At 27.5% G+C, this 21,626-nt stretch overlaps 1 protein-coding gene and 1 long non-coding RNA gene across 3 annotated transcripts; one reads left to right on the top strand and one right to left on the bottom strand.

The window, feature by feature from the left end:
- Window positions 1-1,689: 1,689 nt before the first annotated feature.
- LOC130666545 (forkhead box protein K1) lies at window positions 1,690-21,465 on the bottom strand. Its single transcript, XM_057467659.1, has 6 exons — window positions 21,357-21,465; window positions 20,333-21,242; window positions 18,913-19,689; window positions 18,538-18,797; window positions 3,272-3,371; window positions 1,690-3,208 (listed from the first exon to the last, which is right to left on the bottom strand). Exons 2-6 carry the CDS (start codon window positions 20,692-20,694, stop codon window positions 3,040-3,042), a joined length of 1,668 nt encoding a protein of 555 aa, XP_057323642.1. The 5' UTR covers window positions 20,695-21,242; window positions 21,357-21,465; the 3' UTR covers window positions 1,690-3,039.
- Window positions 6,726-8,611, top strand: LOC130666546 (uncharacterized). Of its 2 annotated transcripts, XR_008989697.1 has the most exons (4): window positions 6,726-7,055; window positions 7,323-7,590; window positions 7,650-7,809; window positions 8,161-8,611. It is a non-coding gene; the product is annotated as an uncharacterized LOC130666546 (long non-coding RNA). The 2 variants fall into 2 exon arrangements; XR_008989696.1 differs by lacking the exon at window positions 7,323-7,590.
- Window positions 21,466-21,626: the final 161 nt, after the last annotated feature.

Consider the following 21,626-nt stretch of genomic DNA (forward strand, 5'->3'; position numbering starts at 1 on the left):
TATGCTTTTAATGAATGTCGAAACGAAACTATTGATGATAAACAAAAATCTTACATAGCGATTTTGTAAATCATTTAATGCTCTAAAATAATGCCCTCGTGAATATCTTTATACCACTGTTACATTCTGGGGTATTACCCAGATAAATTAAAAAAAAAAAACAGGCCGTCACACGTGAGAACTCCCGAAAAAATATTTAATATAAATAATTTTATATTATGAATTTTAATGTTCAGGTTTGACATCATTAGGGTGTCTATAAACCCCAGGAGTGTCCGTCGTCGATTATTAGTGATTAAGAATTCTTTATGAATATTTGATAGGGTTATGTACTAAAGGGTACATCAAATTTTATAAATTTAGGTATGTTTCAATTAACAAAATTAAGGGTTGAGTCAGTCAGTCACCAGACCGAGGTCCGATGACTTAGATGTTCGTCGGCTGACTGCCTGTTCTGTCTCTGCAGATCCAGTACAAAAAAAATTATAAAATTATAAATCGTCCAACATCGCATCTCAGGTTACCCTAGCGATCATCGTCGAGGCCCGGGTCTCATGCCTCGTCATGAGTTTAGACTACGGGCCACGACGGTATTCGCGGAAATCGCTTATCTGCTGTAGTTACTCTGTTGAAGAATTTTTTTTCATCAGAGTGACCAAAGTTTTATTATATATTACCAAAAAAAATTTTTTAATTTTTATTTAAATATAATTAAAGCCAGAACGTAACACCATCAATTATAATGGAGATATTGAACTTACAGGCTAGATTCAATGAACTTTTTTGTAAAGCATTTAGTCTATTATAAGAACGTCAGCACGATATTTCGAAAAAAAAATTTCTTGATGAGATTCGGACGCAAAAAATGGAAAAAAGTTTTCCCATGTTATTTAAATGGAAAAACTAAGAGTTTGTTGAGAGACCTCTAGAAATTGAAATTAAGAGCTTCAATTTGGTGAGAATTTTTTATTTTCAATATGCTACAAGTTTTTTGAGTGGGATTTGAAAAAAAAAAAATGTTGGTCAAAAATAAATCACCCTAAGATATATATATATATATATGAATTTTTTTTTCCTATAAAAACCTGATAAACTGTTTGCCTGCGAAAAACTGTAAGTGTATGACAATACTTCAGTTTTACAATTTCGAAAATATTCGTTTTTTGAGGTACTCCGTCATTAACGAGATTTAAATTCAAAAAATCTATATATGTATATATATATGTATTCTATGTGGTAAAGTGAAGTATTACCTAAATAATAATATTTAGTAAGAGCCTAATTATGAAATAATGAAAAATTCTTAAAGTAATAACTAAATTGTATATATATATATATATATATATATATATATATATATATATATATATATATATATATATATATATATATATATATATATATATATATATATATAGCTATGCATATTTACAAATATATATTTAATTTGATTGTAATCACAATCAGTCAAAAAAAAAAAAAAAAAAAATTGAAAAATCAAAATTCGGTTTCACCTTTTCTTAAATTTGATAAGAAGTAAATAAATTTATTCTAATTTACAGCGTGAAAACTAGCATTGCTACTAAGAATTGCAATTTGAATAACTGCTATTTGAGACAAGATATACTTCTTCTTCTATAATTGTATAAGTTCTTTGATCATTCAATTACTAATCTTTTTTTTTTACATTTTCATTTTTTTTTTTTTTTTTTTTTTTTTTTTTTTTTTTCTTTAGTTTATTATTTTTTGTTCACTTAGAACAATACACTTGTGTGACTTTTTTATAATACAATTTATTATTTCTTTTACTAAATACTTTGATAAATAATTTGTTTATCATCATTCAGATGACTGAAATATATTTTATAATTTATGAAAACTTCCGTGATCAATTTTAGCATTAAAAACGTAATTATTAAGCAATCTTTCTTTTTTTTTTAGTTTTAGATGTTGACAATATTTATAGTTTTAAATTGCTTTTAAGATTTAATTCTTTATATTCAAACAAGACTATGTCAATATTTGTAAAATATAAAAAACGTTATTGATAACATTTGAAAAATTGATCAATATCACAAATTATTTCTTCAACGTATGTTTATTCATACGATAAGAATTGAATTTATTTTAGATTTATTTATTTATTTTTATAAATTTTACGTTTTCTTTTTTTTTTCGTTTTTTTCTTTTTTTTTTTTTAAATGAAGTAGTCAAAATATATGTTACTTTTTCTTTTTAATTATGTTTCAATATAAGTAAAATATTAAAAATTTGTTCTATTCGAAGCATTATAAAAAAATATAATTTAAAACAAAACAAATTAATCCAGTTGTTTAGATTATTTAAATTTCTATTTTGGTCAAATTAATATTCGTTAAAATTAAATTAGTTCAAAAAATTTAATAATAACCTAATAAATTAAATTGTTTGACGCTTTAAGCCTACTACCATAAATTTTAATAAAACTTTTAGAACTTCAATCAATAATAAATGTTTGTAATTTGAGTTATAAAATTTTTTTGTTTAATGATGCAAATATGTTTTATACTTGCATATATATATAACTGTCATTATGATTAATTGAAATAACAAGCTTTTAATTTATTTATTTATTTTTCTTTTCTTTTTTTTCTGCATTAAACAAGGAATCGATTAAGGCTCCAGGCTATTATAGTCAGACAGACCATCCACTCAGAAAAAAACACATTTGTCTTATCCATTAAAACTTAATAAATTTGATCTAGTATATTGAAAAAGAAATTGTCTCCTACAAATAAACTACAAAAAATATTTTTTTAAAGACTATTATAATAACATATAATTTTACAATATCACGGCCATTTAAAGACAATTATGTCATAAGTATAATAAGACCTAAAGAAGAAAAAAAAGTAAGTTTGAAATATGTAATGATTTTCAATCATATAAGAGGTAATTATTCGTTATAATTACAAACGAGCGGAGGATTAGTCTGACAATAGAAAATTAATGTCATAACAATGTTCTACATCATTAGAATAAAACACTAAATGAATTGATTCAGTGTTCGTCCACTTCATTGACGCGTTGTCGTTTTTGTTGTTGATGATCTGAAGGCTCCGGACTCTCGACAATCGAAAGTGGAGCAGGAGATCCCGGGGAACTATCTGGCTCTTCATGAGTTCTTTTACTTATTCCAACACTTGTGTCAGGACCAACAAATGTACCACTAAAACAATATGATAATAATTATATAAAAGAAAATATATATAATCATAAATAACAAATTTACCTGTAATTATAAGTTTGAACAATAACAGGAGCTGGACTATATTGGCCAGCAGGTGATAACATTTGTTCTTCCATTATATTTCCTGGCATCACGTATTTATCTGTAAATATAATCATACATCATATTAATTTCAGTTTATTTTATTGATTTTAAAATACTTTTTTGTATCTATTAAAAAGGCTTCGAAGTAAATTTCAAAAATTTTCTAACAAGCCTTTCGAGAGATGTTTTTTTTTTATTTTTTGTTCATAACTTCTATAAAAACTAACCAACTTAGATCATAAAAATAAAATCTGAAAAACGGTTGACTCTACAGACCAGCCCAAAATCTTCTTGCTGTTTTCGAGTTCGAGAAGCTCGAAAATACTTTTTAATGCATCGGGTTTTTCGAGCTCTTCGATCTCGAAAAAAGTTATCTTAATTATTGATTATTATTAATGAAACGAATAGATTCCGACAGAAATAAATAGTGGTAATTGAAATGAAGAATAAAATAAGTTTTGAATTGGATCAAAACATTGGAATACAAAATATTTGAGAAATATTCAGAAGACAGTAATTTTTTTAACGTTTTGTTAACGAAATGTTCTAAGCTAACAAACCGATGAGTTATACGGTGATTACAAGAGACTATTAAAGACGAACAACATTTAGTATAATTTTTGCAACATTTGGTCAATTAAATTGTGTGCTATCCAGGAAAAATAAGGTAAGTTTTTATTTTTCAAATTCTTGAAATGGTTCTTCTCACAATCGACGCGATTTATTAAGTTGTATAGAGCCGATTAACTTTGAAATCGATTGGTCCATTGTTTTCGAAAATATAAAAAAAAATGTTTTTTACCACTTCTTTCTCCAACGATATCTCTCAAACAAATTAATCGATTGAGATGGTTCTGACGGCAATCGATGCGTTTCATTGAGTTTTAGAACTGACTGGATTTTGAAATCGATTCATCAAGTCGTTTCTAAGAAATTTAAAAAAAAACATTTTTTTTTGGAGTTTACTCTTTAAGGTAATTCCACCGCGACAGTCCAGTCAAAAAGTTTTGAATCAACACTAATCTTAACCTTTCGTTACTCGCGCTATGAGCATGACGCCGCCTTTTTGACTAAAATTGCAATAAAAATTACTGTATGGGTATTTGTGACTTTAAACTTAACCAATTCTCTTTTTGAAATCTATATTATTGTTAAATATGATTATAATTGATAAATATATATTTTCAATATAAAAAAAAAGTATATTTATGTATTACAAGAATGTGAAAAAGCGGCACAGTGCTCATTATGCGAGTTAAATCGTCGATTCAATTTTTGTGACCACGTTGCCAAACTTACTGTTGTTACTATAAGAAATCATTCATTATATCATTATAATTTGGCAACGTCGCATGGGCGGCACAGTGCTCGCCGCGCGATGAAAATCGTCGGGCGAGTGGACGCGAGTAACGAAAGATTAAGCATATAAGCGGTACTATGTCTGTACAGTATTTTTTTTCAACGTGACTGTACTTCTTTTACTACTATATCCCCTATACATATACACACATACTATGAAATATAATTCTGTATGGAAAAGTGGCAACGTCGCGTTATTCTTATATATCAGGAGACACGGTAGTGTCTCCCGCCAAGTACACGTTCAAACACATGGATATGTGTGAAGTGTCATGGCGCGAGCCTACTGTGTATCTATACCGCAGACATAGTGGTTTTTGGCTCTTTTTAGCTCTCATTTTTAAAAAATTTCTTAAAATAATAAATTTTCAGAAAATTCCTTCTCTATTCAAAAGATGATTGATTGTTCGTCTTAAATTTATAAAACTTTATTCATTTGAGTTATGAGAACTAATTTAAATAATGAAATTAGGCTAACATATACTATAGCACCCCCAATTTAGACACTTTTATAAATTTTTTCATGCAAAAAGGGCACTGCCAGAGAATAAAAAGTTGTAAGAAATGCCATGATTCAGTAAAACATTGAAATTTTTTTATAGCAATGGTTCATTTTTGCGCCACCAGCGGTGCTTCAGTCTGTATTTTTTACTATAGTTTCATTGAGTTATATAGAAATTCTGATATAAAATTCAAACAATCCGTACTTAAATTATCGATATCATATCAGGAGATGACGATCAATAGAATATAAGAACGTTTTAGATTTCAATGATATAAATAAATCCTTGTTAATGTCTAAGATGAATTCTTTTTATTCATTTCGCATTCAAAGTTTACTTGTATTTTTTAAATGTTTCCTGATTTTGCATACATATATATTAGGGTGGGCCGAAAATACGCTTTTTTTGGATTTTCTTTATGAATACCGAAAATATTTTTCTTCGTACAAAAAAAAAAATTTTCGGAAAACAAAAAAAAAAAAAGGTCGATATCTCAGGCTCGCCAAATCCCGTTAAAGTTAGAAGTTGTTTAAACAATTTTTTTCAACATATTTTGATCGGAAATTTAATTCTCTACATAAAAATTCCTATAATAAAATTACGTAAAGTTGATAGTTACTGAGATAATTGTAATTTTGTTCTAAAAAATATAATTTTTCAAGATATTATCACTTTTTCAGTGTAAAATATGAATTTTATCATATAAATTTCATGGAAAATCAAATTTCTTAAAAAATTGGTCTTCTGGTAAAAACTTGAAATTTATAGTTGTTCAGAAACTGGCAGTTTTATGTTTAGATAGTCACATTCCTCGTTATTTGGTGGTTTTCACCAAGAATTGCTATTATCTTTGTAACTATCAACTTTGAATAAATTTTTATTAGGTCTGTTTTGTAGAAAATTGAATTTCCTATGAAATTTTTATGATAAAATTTATTTTTTACCCTAAAAAAGTAATAATATCTTGAAAAATTTCATTTTTTAGAGCGAAATTGCAATTATCTGAGTAACTATCAACTTTACGTAATTTTATTATAGGACCTTTTATGTAGAGAATTAAATTTCCGATCAAAATATGTGGAAAAAAAATTTTAAACAACTTCTAACTTTAGCGGGATTTGGCGAGCCTAAGATATCAACCTAAAATTTTTTTTGATTTCCGAAAAATTTTTTTTTTTGTACGAGGAAAAATATTTTTGGTATTAATAATGAAAATTCAAAAAAAGCGGATTTTCGGCCCACTCTAATATATATACCACAGAAATATTATTTGTGGGTTCCCAAGTGGCCAGCTCAGCTTTTTGTTGGCTTTTAGTTATCTATTCGAAGTTAACTTTTTGCTATTTCACAATGTTATCAAGATGGTAACAAAAAGTACTTTTGAAAAAGATAACTTTTAAAAGTTGTCTTAAAGTTAACATAAAAATTTTAACAAAATATAATATGAAAAAGTTAGCAAAATGTTACCATAAAATATAGTTATAAATGGTGACTTTTTAGAGATAAATAAAAGTTACCAATTTAATGTTGATAATTTATCATCCCTAAAATGTTACATATATGTTGACTTTTTAGTATTATTCAAAAGATAGCATTTTATTGTTAACATTTTACTAACAATTTTGGGTTAACATTTTGCTAATATTATAGTATTTCATTTTGTTATCAATTTGTTGACATTTAGATGTTTTCAACCACAAAAAAGGCGGTAAACGCTGTACAAGCCGCCATTTTAGATATATATATATATATATATATATAAACGCTCGAGTGTGATGCGAACAATATAACCTAATATTATTTTGTCTTTAAATTACTGTGAAATAATTTATAATATAATTTATAGCTATTGATTAACAATACTCAACGGTTCATAAAAGGTAAAATTTTATTTATAAGTATGGAAAATTTTCGACAGCGGAAACGAAAACCGCTTGATTTGCTTGGACCACGACAACTAAAACGACGTACGCAACAAATACTTGCACCGGAATATTTGTTATCTAACTTAAATAATAATAATAATAATAATAATAATAATAACACTAACATTAATATTTACAACAATGACAATAACGACAACGACCATGACGACGATAACAGTAGCCGCGATTCAGATGTTTCAGATGATCCTAGCCGTTTTTCAGGAGCTGTCGATCAAGCTAATAATGAGCCTTTGCCATTGATTGATGGGCTTAACTTTTTTGATCAACCAGTAACCCGATCAGAGTATTAGTTACTTAATCTCCATGTAAACAATCAAGTTGCTAGTGGTGATAATGATGCAATTCTTACTGAGTTCATAAAAGAGTGGCATGTTAAACATAAAATCACACGTGAAGCGACTGACGAACTTTTACGCAAACTTCAATCATAGTCTCAAGAACAATGTTTCTATGCAAAATGAATTTCTAAGTACTAATTAGCTGTTGATATTTCATAATTTTTGAATAACTATCATAAAAATATTACAGAAAGACATGATTCGGAAAGCTGGTGGTCGCAATGTACAAAAAGCCACTCGTTTTGCATTGGAATCATTCATTTCTGATGTGTTGGCAAAACAAGTGACATGGTCCGGATTACACAGTGAGATTAAAATCTCAGCATGTTTCTTCGTAGAAATTATTAGTGGTAAGAGAGCGATAAATAATATTATAAGATTAACTATCCTGCTTAAAAAATCCGATAGATTCTCATAGCTGTATGTATAAGGCCCTATACTTAACTATATCACTTCTCATAGAACTCATTTATTCTTATAAAATCTCTATAGAAATTCATGAGAATCTATTGGATTCTATGAGATTTTTTAAGCAGGGTATCTACTCTTCAAGTTCTAGCAATAACTTGCTTTTTGAAGCCTTTGATTGATCTTTCTACTGTCAAAGTAAAATAATTTACAACCAAACAAGCTATAAATAAATGCTGTATTTAAATTATTATGTTCATTAATTTTTCTTCGTTTTTTTTCTTTTTTATAAGTTTTATTAAGCACTTTGAACGTTACAAAACCTAATGTTGAACATCAAATGAAAGCCTGGTGTCAACGCGGTAATGACCGAGCCAATAAAAATACCGATCCTACAAATGGTTCTGCCAAAAAGCAAAAAGTTGCCAAATTATTTTTAGTTACGATCTTTATATTTACAAGTTGTTTTCAAAAAACTTTTTTTTAATAGTATAAAGAGTTTTCTGTTCTCTAAGTCTAAATTAATGATCTCAAAACATAAAAGTAAGCTTATCAGATAAAAATAAAACTATAAGTTAGTGTCACCAGTGCTAGTCACAACAACTAGTCTTGATATTAAGCTCACAATTATTATTACTATTATTGTTATTAATATAAAACCTATGAATGTTGTAAAGAAATTGTTAATAAATTTAAGCATTCCAATTATAAAAAATTGTATATTTGTCACAATAAACTGCGAGTGATTACAATTTACAAATAAATATAAACACAATTTTAAAAATATTCGATCATGAAATAAATATTTGTTTGTTATTGTTTATATACGTATATTAAACAAGAAAAAATAAATATTTCATTTCATGATAGAATATTTTTAGAATTTATGTTTGTTTATTTGTAAATTTTCAAATTTTCCGCGGTTTATACTACCCCTAACCTCTAATGATCCTTAAAATTGTTAACATTAAATCAACTAAAATAAGACTAATTTGTTAAATTAAAGTCAAATTTTTTCCATCAACTTGTTGCCAATAAAAAGTTAACAATTTGTTATGTTTTTGGTAACAAAAAACATATTGTGATTTGTTAACAAAAAGTTGAAAAATGTCAACATTAAGTTATGAAAATGTCAATAAATAGTTAACAATTTGTTACCAAAAAGTTATCTTTTTGAGACAGAAAAAAGTTAACATTTTGCTGGACATTGGTAAAGATATTTGTTGATTAAAATTTGCCTTTTTACATCTCAATATAAATGTTAACATTTTTTTTGTTCGTATCGAAAAAGTTAACATTTGGCTACTTGGGAATTGCTAAACAGTATACTTTTTTTATTTTCTTAAGTTCTATCTAGTTATATCCGCTAGGTGGTATCAAAATCGTATAATATTTAGCACGATGACAGATACAGATGCCCTAATAGCCACTTTAGCTTGAAATTGACGGTAATTTGATGTTGAAATTACCTGAAATTTTCTGCCCGAATTTAGCGTCAATTTGACAGTAAAAGTTGAAAAGAAAAATTTGCGGTTAATTTTTGCTCAATTTAAAGGTAACTTTTTACGAAAAAAAAACTCGGTAATGTTCATTCTTACCATTTCAGAAGATAAGTATATTCATAAATAAAATTGTCTACAATTTGAGGGTAAAAAAATACTTAACAATTTTTCAAGTCAAATTAACAATAAATTGACATAAAATTTGCCTGAAAATTGACGACTTTTTTCTAGTTAACTTTTGAAGTGAATTCGCATTCTAATTCGGGCTGTAAATTTACGTCAAATTCAATAGCAAGTTGCATACAAATTGTCGTCAAATATGGAAAAGTCCGAAGTTGACAGAAATTTGACGAATAATTCAACGAAACTTTTGTAAGTAAACTTTTGCTAAAGCAAACTGTGCTATTAGGGTGTTGTCATTGGCTGTCGTTCGCCAAACTACCCTAATAGCAGTTTGCTTTAGCAAAAATTTCCTTGAATTTTTCTTCAAATATCCGTCAACTCCGGACTTTTCTGTTTTTGACGACGATTTGCATACAACTTGCTAAACAATTAGACGTAAATTTACCACCCGAATTAGAATGCAAATTCACTTCAAAAGTTGACTAGAAAAAATTTTTCGTCAATTTCCAGGCAAATTTTTACATTAATTTATTTTATGTATCAATTTGCTTACCTTCTGTAATGGTAAGAATAAACACTACTGACTTTTTTTTTATAATACAAATTTACCTTAAAATTGAGAAAAAATTAACCGAAAATTTTTCTTTCTAACTTTTGCTGTCAAATTGTCGACAAATTCAGGCAGCGAATTTCAGGCAATTTTAATATCAAATTACTGGTAACTTCAAGCTAAAGTGGCTATTAGGGTATGCATAAGGATATACATATACATATACATACATACATACATATATATATATATATATATATATATATATATATATATATATATATATATACACTAATGGAAAAAATTAAAGGATCAAAAAAAAATTCTAAATTTTTAGGCGAATTTCAACAGGCTCTAACTATGAGAGAAATGGTTGTACAAGAAATAAAAAAAAGAAAATTGTAGCTCCAAGTATCTACTTTTTGGATTAGAACTTTAAAATTTTTTAGCGTCAGCAGTTTTTGAGTAATGTTAGAAAAACCAACGACAAAAAAATTTTCAAATTTAAAAAATTTTTTTTTTTTTGGTCTCCGGGCGTGGAAAAAATTATTTTTGCTTAACCACTATAAGGGTCGGATACCTACATTATTCAGCTTTAATTTCTTTTTTTATGGACCTTGATACGTCCACTTCTCGCCGAGATATCGGTCTTCAAATGGAAAAGGATCCTTTTGTCTTTGATTATCGATATCTCAGAAACCAATGATCGCACAAAAAGTTGATGGTGGGTGTTGAAAACTTGAATAAATTCCCTTCAACGATTAGCCATTGCTTTTTCGAAAAAAAAATTTTTTCCTATCGTCACATGAATTTAAAAATGCAACCAAAAAAGGGCTTTTTGTGGTTTTTTGGAAAATCAAACGCTGAAACGGAAATATTGTGGAAATCAATAATGTTGACTGTGCATTTTACAGTTCAATATGTCCACAAAAACCCCGCAGAGAGCCAGATTAATCCAACCAGCCGTTTTTTTGTTTCACGCGATCAAATTTTAAAAAAAATTAAAGGATCACGTTTTTTGCTCTGAAAAGCTCATAATCTTTAACAAGATGAAAACAAACATTTTTTCGGAGCTTTGTCCAAAATTTTATTGCAGACAGTGCTCAAATTTCCAAAAAAGAAAAAACTTTTTTTTTGAAACAAAATTTTCAAAAAAAAATTTTTTCAAAAAAATTTTTTTTTGGAATAACTTTAAGAAATTTACAAAACCAACACCCAATAATTTTTAACACGTTTACGTCGCTGCATTCCGTGATTTTACTGATCTCTCAGTCATTAAATTCAAAAAAAATTTTTTTTTTTTTTGAAATTTTTGTTTCGAAATAAAAGTTTTTTCTTTTTTGGAAATTTAAGCACTGTCTGCAATAAAATTTTGGACAAAGCTCCGAAAAAATGTTTGTATTCATCTTGTTAAAGATTATGAGCTTTTCAGAGCAAAAAACGTGATCCTTTAATTTTTTTTAAAATTTGATCGCGTGAAACAAAAAAACAGCTGGTTGGATTAATCTGGCTCTCTGCAGGGTTTTTGTGGACATATTGAACTGTAAAATGCACAGTCAACATTATTGATTTCCACAATATTTCCGTTTCAGCGTTTGATTTTCCAAAAAACCACAAAAAGCCCTTTTTTGGTTGCATTTTTAAATTCATGTGACGATAGGAAAAAATTTTTTTTTCGAAAAAGCAATGGCTAATCGTTGAAGGGAATTTATTCAAGTTTTCAAAACCCACCATCAACTTTTTGTGCGATCATTGGTTTCTGAGATATCGATAATCAAAAACAAAAGGATCCTTTTCCATTTGAAGACCGATATCTCGGCGAGAAGTGGACGTATCAAGGTCCATAAAAAAAGAAATTAAAGCTGAATAATGTAGGTATCCGACCCTTATAGTGGTTAAGCAAAAATAATTTTTTCCACGCCCGGAGACCAAAAAAAAAAAATTTTTTAAATTTGAAACTTTTTTTGTCGTTGGTTTTTCTAACATTACTCAAAAACTGCTGACGCTAAAAAATTTTAAAGTTCTAATCCAAAAAGTAGATACTTGGAGCTACAATTTTCTTTTTTTTTATTTCTTGTACAACCATTTCTCTCAAAGTTAGAGCCTGTTGAAAATCGCCTAATAATTTAGAGTTTTTTTTTGATCCTTTAATTTTTTCCATTAGTGTATATATATATATATATATATATATATATATATATATATATATATATATATATATATATATATATTCTAATAACCACTTTAGCTTGAAACTGACAGTTATTTGACAATTGAAATTACCGAAATTCGCTGCCCAAATACGCCGACAATTTGAAAGCAAAAGTTGGAAAAATCAACTTAATGTCATTGTCTGACGGTAAAACTTGTAGTCAAGTTGAATTCAAGTTACAGACAATTTACTGTCATTTTAACCGTAACTGTTTGCTCTCCAACATTTTCTTTTAAGTTGGCTTCAGAATACTAGACCAGTCATTTCACTCCTATGCTACCTAAAACTCGATGCTATGTAAAATTAAATTTTTTTTTAAATTTCTAAAAATCGAAGGAAATAAAAAAATCAAAAATGTACAAAAATCGGTGAATTGGAAATTTTGTTATTAACAAAAAACTAAAAAAAAATAAATACCGCGTATCTTGAAATAATTTTGAAACCGATAAAATGCATCAAAATGCAATAAAAAATACCAAGTACCTAATATAACTCAAAATCATGAAAAACATTTTCATAGAATTGAAAAAAAATTGAGAAAAAAAATTTCAATGTACTTGGTGTGCCTATAAACTGGAAAAAAAAGAAAATTCAATTTTATTAGAAAATAATTTATATGCGAAATCAATTCTAGAAATTAATTTCGGTTGAATAAATTTAGTAATGCACACCAAGTACATTGAAATTTTTTTTCTCAATTTTTTTTTCAATTCTATGAAAATGTTTTTCATGATTTTGAATTATATTAGGTACTTGGTATTTTTTCGATTTGATTAATTTTTTTTATAAAAAGAATCTTTTCTTAATCGTAAAAAATTTTAAACGTGTACTTGGCGTGATTTTATACAGAGAATCTGTTTTTGGTAGGATTCTTATTTATCCTATACTACTCAAACTTATAGGGTATACGCGTAGTAAACGTCAACAACTTGCTAATAGGGAGTTGATATTATTATTGCAAAAAATAAATCATTATGAGTGGCAATATCTGTTATAATGGGAGTTTTATTAAAAAAAAAGTCCTTGATAAAAAAATTAAAATCAAAAACGCTTTACAAAGAAAAAAAATATTGTAATTGATTTATTAATAACAAGTATATTTATATATGGTAAAAGTAAAAAATGTTTGTGATTATTATGAAACATTGAATTAACTAAGAATTTATTGCTATAAAAGCTTCAGTTTTAAATATATATTTATATTGTGTCGTTTAACGTATTTTATTATATTTAATGTTATATTTTATAATAAATGAAAGAATTACTCTATAAAAATAATTTTTTCATGTTAATAATTTTCAATAATTGTTATCAAAGTAAAGTTGAGGAGTGTTTTCTTTAAAAATATAAAACTGGTTTAAATTTTGCGCTGTTTCCGACAGTTTCCTTGTGACAACGTTGCCACATCGTTTCTATGTCACTAGTCTTTAAACCTTCTCCACAGAAAATAATCGCTCAAACTTGATATTTATTTTAATTTTTTATCGAAACTACACGGAAAACAATTTCTATTTTTTTTTAGTACTATTTAAATATAGGATTCTAACGAACATTCGTTTTTCATGAAGATGGTGAAAGTAGTTCATATATAAATAAAAATAAATTGATAATTCTCCCACGCTTCTCCCATGCTATGTGTACTAATAATATGATTTTTAATTACAAATATCTCATATTTGACACGATAAATCATCCTGAAATTTTAAGAGCATGTGTATTATATCTTCAATAACTTATATTCTGAGTTTTAAGAAATTCTTGAAATATTGCTTTCATAACCGTACTACCTTAAGAATCGATTTTTATATAAGACCCCCGGTATGGAAAAAATATGAGGAGTAAAATCTACTGAACGAACGACCTCGTTACGTTTTTGTGTGCAACCTATTCTGCGCACCTTTCACTTTTCAAGCGTGAGTATTAAGACGTACATAGGGTATGCTAGTCTAGTCGAGAAGTTGATTTCCTGCGAAAAATAGTTACAGGTCTCCTAAAAATATGGTTGATGGCTTAAACGATCCGAAATGGCGACTAGAAAAAGCCGTTTTTTTTATTTTTTCTGGAAAAGAAAATTGCAATTGTTATTAACAAAAAACCGTTAAAAAAATCAGCCGTCCAGCTTTTTTGCAAAATCTTAAAAAGTATAAGTGGTAGCTCAAATATTAAAAAAGTTTCCGAAAGAGCAGAAAATTTTAGTAAAAAAGTCCTCGACTCCCTGAATGGTAGCTCCTATATTTATAATTTTAATTTAACATTGAAAATCGGCTTTTGCGCGGCAGTTTCGGCATGCGCGCGCCGCCACTCTGGTGAGCGTAGTTTTAAAATAATTTTTTATGCAATTAAACATTAATTAAAAAATTTGAAAAAATTCTGGTGTCACCTGCATGGAAAAGCTATATATTGTAAAAGTATATAAAAAAATATATGGTGAATATGTGATAAATATATAGCGGCAAAAATATATATATTGAAAAATATATGTTTTTTACATATATTGGATTATATATTTATAATAATATATTTACTTGTATATAATGTTTTGTATTTTTCTATATATATATTATCTCATATAATGCTCAATATATTCTTGTCATATATAGATGGTAATATATAATTTATAAGTATAATATAATAAACTTGATATATATTTCCATATATTTTGACCCATATAATTAGTGGTATATGGTCTCTATTTAATTGATTATATATGAAAGAATTTACATGTTTAAATATAAGGTTTGCGATATATTGGAATTATATTTTTCCCGTATATTAAAACTTATATTTTTCGCAATGTATTGAAAATTTTATTTTTTAATATACTTTTTCAATTTCTACACAATTGCACAAAAGGTAAGTCAAGTTTATTATTTTTTCTTTTTTTTTCAGTGATCTTACATTTTCTGAATAACTAACGCAATAACCTAAGAAAAGTAAAAAAAGTGCCTTATATTTTACAATATACTGGAAACCATATATTTTGGAATATACTGGAAAACATATATAAAAAATATAAAAAATACTATATTAATGAATATACTACTTTCAATATAAAAAAAAGATATATTAAAATGTATATGTAAAACATACATCAAAAAGTCATATATTGATAAATATATTGGTAATATATTCTAGCAATATATTTTTTTTCAATATATTATCATATCTTAATACGGCAAAAATATAAATATTATTTTATATATTGTACAATATATCACATTATAATATTCATATATTCTATCATATGTTTTCACATATAAAGTTTTTTCATGCGGGCATCTAGACACTTCAAAGAATATGATTCCGCGGTAATAAAATTTGTGTCACCATTTTTCAAAAAGTTATTCAATTGTTAATCAACATTCTTTTTACGGGTTTGTGTTGTCATCAAAGGCGGTATAAAAGTTTAAATAATTAATCTATATATTTTTTGTTTCTTGGAGCCCTTTTTATAAACATACTCAACAAGATGACGGTATGAAAGTTTATAAAATATTTTTATCTCATCAATTATTAATTTTTGAACTAACAAAAAAATTTTTAATTTGAACAATGTATCTTAAATAATTTTTTTGTTTTAATTTTAAGCTATTACTGATTGCATACTCTTGTTAGGCATTATATGATTACTTTTCAACTTATTTCATGCCGTTTGTTCATAAACTTTTAATAAACAAATGGATTAATTAAATATTTTTGAAAATTTTTTTTTTACCATATTGGTAGCGTAGGGAAATAATGGTTAAAAAAAAAAAAATGTTCTTAAAAACGCATTTATAATTTTTATAAATAAATGCGTGTTGTTACAGAGCTATAACAGATAAACGTTAGGTTTAAAATTTATAAGAAAGTTTAACTCATACTGTATAAAAACGACCTGAAGGTCGAAAACTGTATCTGAAATAGTTGCAAAGTTACAGCAATTTGTTTGTTGACAAATCGAGTCAGTGCTTGGACGTTGTCGTGCTCCAAAATTCAGATGTTTTTTAAAAAATTGAAAAAAATATTTTTTGCCATATTGTTGCAGGTTGCTGTAAATGTAATTTTTTTATGTACTAGAAAAAAAGTAAAATAAAAAAAAAATGTTTATAACAAATTGTTAAACAAATAAATAAATGAATTAATTGTTGACAAAAAAATTTTTTTTTTTGCCATTACATTTAGAAATGCAAATTATGATTTAAAAAAAAAACGATTCCTTCATTATTAATTTAAATATTCAAAATATGAAAAAATTGATTATAAAAAATAAGATTTTATTTTTTCAATCATCATTTCTTTACGCTAACAATATAGTGAAAAAAAATTTTTCAAAAATATTTAATTAATCCATTTGTTTATAAACCAATGGCATGAAAAAATTTGAAAAGTAATCATATAATGCCTAACAAGAATATGCAATCAGTAGTAGCTTAAAATTAAAACAAAAAAATTATTTAAGATACATTATTTAAATTAAAAATTTTTTTTTAGTTCAAAAATTAATAATTAATGAAATAAAAACATTTTATAAACTTTCATACCGTCATCTTGTTGAGTATGTTTGTAAAAAGGGCTTCAAGAAACAAAAAATATATAGATTAATTATTTAAACTTTTATACCGCCTTTTATGACAACACAAACCTGTAAAAAGAATGTTGATTAACAATTGAATAACTTTTTTAAAAATGGTGATACAAATTTTATTACCGCGGAATCAGATTCTCTAAAGTGTCTAGATGACACCAGAATTTTTTCAAATTTTTTAATTAATGTTTAATTGCATAAAAAATTATTTTAAAACTACGCTCACCAGAGTGGCGGCGCGCGCATGCCGAAACTGCCGCGCAAAAGCCGATTTTCAATGTTAAATTAAAATTATAAATATTGGAGCTACCATTCGGGGAGTCGAGGACTTTTTTACTAAAATTTTCTGCTCTTTCGGAAACTTTTTTAATATTTGAGCTACCACTTATACTTTTTGAGATTTTGCAAAAAAGCTGGACGGCGGATTTTTTTAACGGTTTTTTGTTAATAACAATTGCAATTTTCTTTTCCAGAAAAAATAAAAAAAAACGGCTTTTTCTAGTCGCCATTTCGGATCGTTTAAGCCATCAACCATATTTTTAGGAGACCTGTAACTATTTTTCGCATGAAATCAACTTCTCGACTCGACTAAAATAGAATAATAAAAATACATTATTTAGGTATTTTCATTGATTCGTTTATTTACCATTTGATATGGTATTGATCTTTTTCTTAGACTAGTAAGCCTTTTTTGTGCCTATTTAGACAGTCAATCTGAAGGAGTAAACTCCAATCGTGCATCGGAGCTGACACACACACTTTTTTTTTTTGCATTTTTTAATTTTCTTAGACTTTATTTGATCGAATGATCTAAAATTTATAGGAAAGTTGGCGGCTGACAAGCTCTTTCGGTTGCTGCAAGAACTATCTACATCGGTTAATTCATTAAAAAGTTATATAAAGTTTACACACACACACACACACACACACACACACATACACTCGGACATCATTCTGAAAATAGTCAGAATAGCTTCCTAGAACCTTCAAAGGTCGTCTGATAAACACTCAAATTTCGAAAATCGGGATGAAAACAACAGCTGCCTGATTTTTTCAAAAATCGTAGATTTTTATAGTCGGAAGTTCAAAACATTCCTTAATTGTTAAAAGTGGGTTTAACTCTGATTTTGAAAATTTTAACAATTTTTTTGAAACAATGTATTTTTTTATTTTTATAATAAATTTTCATCTCAGACTTTCATTTTTAACAATTTAATATACTATTTTGATAAAATACATTATTGTAATTTTGAAAAAATATATATATTTCACAACAATTATTAGTTTTAGTTATGCTTTATGAAAAAATAAAAACTTGGGAATTTTCAACAATTAAAAAAATGAATCAGAATTTCTAAAAACCCATAATCAGATTGATTTAAAAAAATTTTAAACGAATGGTTGTTTAAGACAAAAGTTAATTAGAAAAATAGTTTAAAAAAGAAAATAAAAAATTTTATTTTCCAGCTAACAAATCGAAGCTTAAACACATTCAATAATTAAATAAAAGTTTTCTGATCTTCTTTGATACGTTTTTCTAAAATCTATGGATGAAAAATTAAAAACAAAATCTTGTGAATGACGTCAAAAAATTTTGAAATTTACTTGAAATTCTTTTTCAATAGGCTCCAAATGGTCTCATTTGACGTGGAATGCCCAATATATATTAATACAAATTATTGTTATAATAGTTATAATTATTAAAATTAATATTACCTTCTCTAGAAGCATCACCTCCAATTCCATTAGTAACAACTGTAATTTGTTGTACGAGACGATTTTTATTAGAAGGCGCTGGTGGTGGAACATATGGATGTCCAGGTGAGCCAGGAGCAGATTGGCTCGACAACTGACCAGCTGGTGATGAAACTGAACTGTCTGGGTAAGATTCAGGTCCTGGAGAACCTTCTCTACTTAGGCATTCAGGTGTCATAATACCACAAAGTCCTACGTGAGATGGCGAGGCTGGCGCGCTTCTATTAATAAATAGTAAAAAAAAAAAAAAATAACAATAATAATAATAATATTAAGCAAACTTATTATTTATAATGAAATAATATATAACATATAAATTTGAAACAAATTACAAACCTTGAAGACAAACCAAAAGGGGCACGGAAACAAGGAACACCACGTTGCCTTCGTTTTCTAAAAGCTTGCTCAATAAGCTTAGCCTCTGATTGAGGATCTATCCTCCAAAATGAACCTTTACCAGGTTCTTCTTGACTTCTAGGTACTTTAATAAAATACCGATTCAATGATAAATTATGTCTAATTGAATTTTGCCAACCTTTATCCGCAGTTCTATAGTACGGATAATGTTTGGTAATATAAGAATAAATGCCAGAAAGTGTAAGCTGTTTGTCTTGAGCTGATGCAATTGCTTGAACTATCAATTGAGCATATGAGTACGGCGGTTTAGACTCATCTTTAGATGAACTGTAATGTCCCGTAGTACCATTAGGACCAGATGTACTACTATTCCGATACCGTGAATCACTACCAGACTCAGGACTCATTTGTCTACTCGAACTCTGACCAGAATCTTGACGATCACTACCAGAATTTTGAGGATCACTAGCAACTGCTGCGGCATAAGCAGCAACCATTTGTAAATCTGCTGAAATATTTCGTCGACTTTGACCAGCTCGAGGACTAGCTGGACAAGAATTTGCAGCACTAATTGTACCTGTTGGAGATGGAAAAGGACTACTGTATCCTGTATCAGGAATATTAATTCGTAACGGTGGTAATAATGCTCCTCTTTGTTTTGGTGGTGATCCATCACGAACATTTCCTGGTTCTTGTTCATCCACTAAAGATTGAAATACAAGTCTTATATTTGTACTGGGAAATCTAAATGTACATCTGTAAATAAATAAATTAAATAATTAATACATTTATTAAAATAATAACATTAATGTACGGTATTAATATTAAAATAATGAATAAATAGATAAATATAACTGGTTATGTGTTTGAAGCATTGTAAATTAAATTCAAGGTCTTCACTCATTAAGTATTTATTATGATGAGACCACAGTACATTGCTACATAATTTCAAAGTCATTGATTGTTGACATAATTAAAATTCAACAGATGAAAATAATTGATAAGAATAATATTTATTTTTAAAAATATATCAATTATTACATATTTTAAATAAATAATATCAATTATATATCTATATAAACTTATTGATATAATACATTGAACTTGAAGGTTACGAAATATGATCTAGTTAATCATAAAACCTGTAAATTGATGAACGTTAAATCACGTGGTTAAAATTTGGACAATTAAAGACCCCCAAATCACGAATAATAATAATGATAATAACTATGATTACTAAAAATTTGAATTATTTGTTTGCTCATGTAACAATAATAGAACATAGTAATAACATAAACGATAAATAAATAACATATAGATGGAGCAATAAACGTATATACACACTAACGTCAATAGTGGTATAGTTAGTTAATTTACAGAATACAGAATGTTTACTTACGATTTAGGTAATTGAAAAGCAGGCGCTCCTTTACGTTGAAAAACACCATCAACAAAAACTCCATTCTTACCGTTGCACGTCATGAAAAAATATGGATGATCATAAAATATTTCCAAGTGCCGACGTGAAATAAAACTTGAATGGCCCATATTAACATCAACCTCACCACGACTACTATTTCGCCCAATTATAATTCTTCTTTGACGTACCATGTACTCAAATTCACGACCCTCTAATCGGGCAATTGGTGTTACTTTTGTTTCTGGATTCCATTGCATCCTCGTTGGACTAGCCGGTGCTGATTTAAGAGCAAGAAGCGCCCATGCGTCACTCTCTTGAGTACGTGAATATGTTGACGACATCGTGGCAAAGCCACTAAAAACTATCAGTACACCCTAGTGTAGTTAATTTGATTATTTTTCAACCTTTTATTTTATTTAATATTCGTAACGTGTTTTATAACAAATATACACGCACGCACGCACGCAGCACTCGTGTGTCTATTTCTTCGTAATATGGCCGGCCCACCCTGTCCCTGTCCCTGTCGTCTACTGCTATTGGTATGGTACTCTCTCTTAATACACAATACAATAGCGGATGTTAACCCACAAAACAGACACACAAGTTTCGTGTTTCTGTTCCTGTACACTGCTTCTCTCTTACCGTACTGATTATTTCTATCCTTTATATGTGTGCACATCCCGCGTGCTTTTCATCTTTCTCTCTCTCTCTTTTTCTTTCACTCTTTCGCTCTCTCTCTCTCTCCCTCTTTTACTCTCTTTATTTTTGCTGATCTGTACTCAAGTCTGTAAACTGGATGAAACACGCACTATTATTTCTCTCCTCCTTGTTTATCCACAATACGAAACGTGGGTGGTCACCACGTGACATTAATTTTCATTACCGCGATCTACAAAATTATTTAAATTTTTAAATGTCCCATTATTTATTTAAATAATATTTATTATTATAACAACAAAATTTTTTTAAATTTTTGTTATTATCATATATACTCAAAACTTACTATTTTATTTTATATATTTATTTTTCTACCTTGTGTATCAGAGTAAACGTAATATCTTGTAGTTTATTATAGAATAAAACCGGATGCTATAAAGACGCCACATTGACCGGCCATTGAAAATGACAGCGCGATATTTAAATTGTATTATTTATGAATTATTATTGTTATCAATTAAAACTTATTTATTAAAGATTTGTTAATACGTGAATAATTTTACTTTATTGATTATTTATTTTTTTTTCAATCAAAATGGTATTCGAATTCAATTAA

This window comes from Microplitis mediator, chromosome 4 (assembly GCF_029852145.1).
Source record: "Microplitis mediator isolate UGA2020A chromosome 4, iyMicMedi2.1, whole genome shotgun sequence".
In the NCBI taxonomy this organism is placed as follows: Eukaryota; Metazoa; Arthropoda; class Insecta; order Hymenoptera; family Braconidae; genus Microplitis; species Microplitis mediator.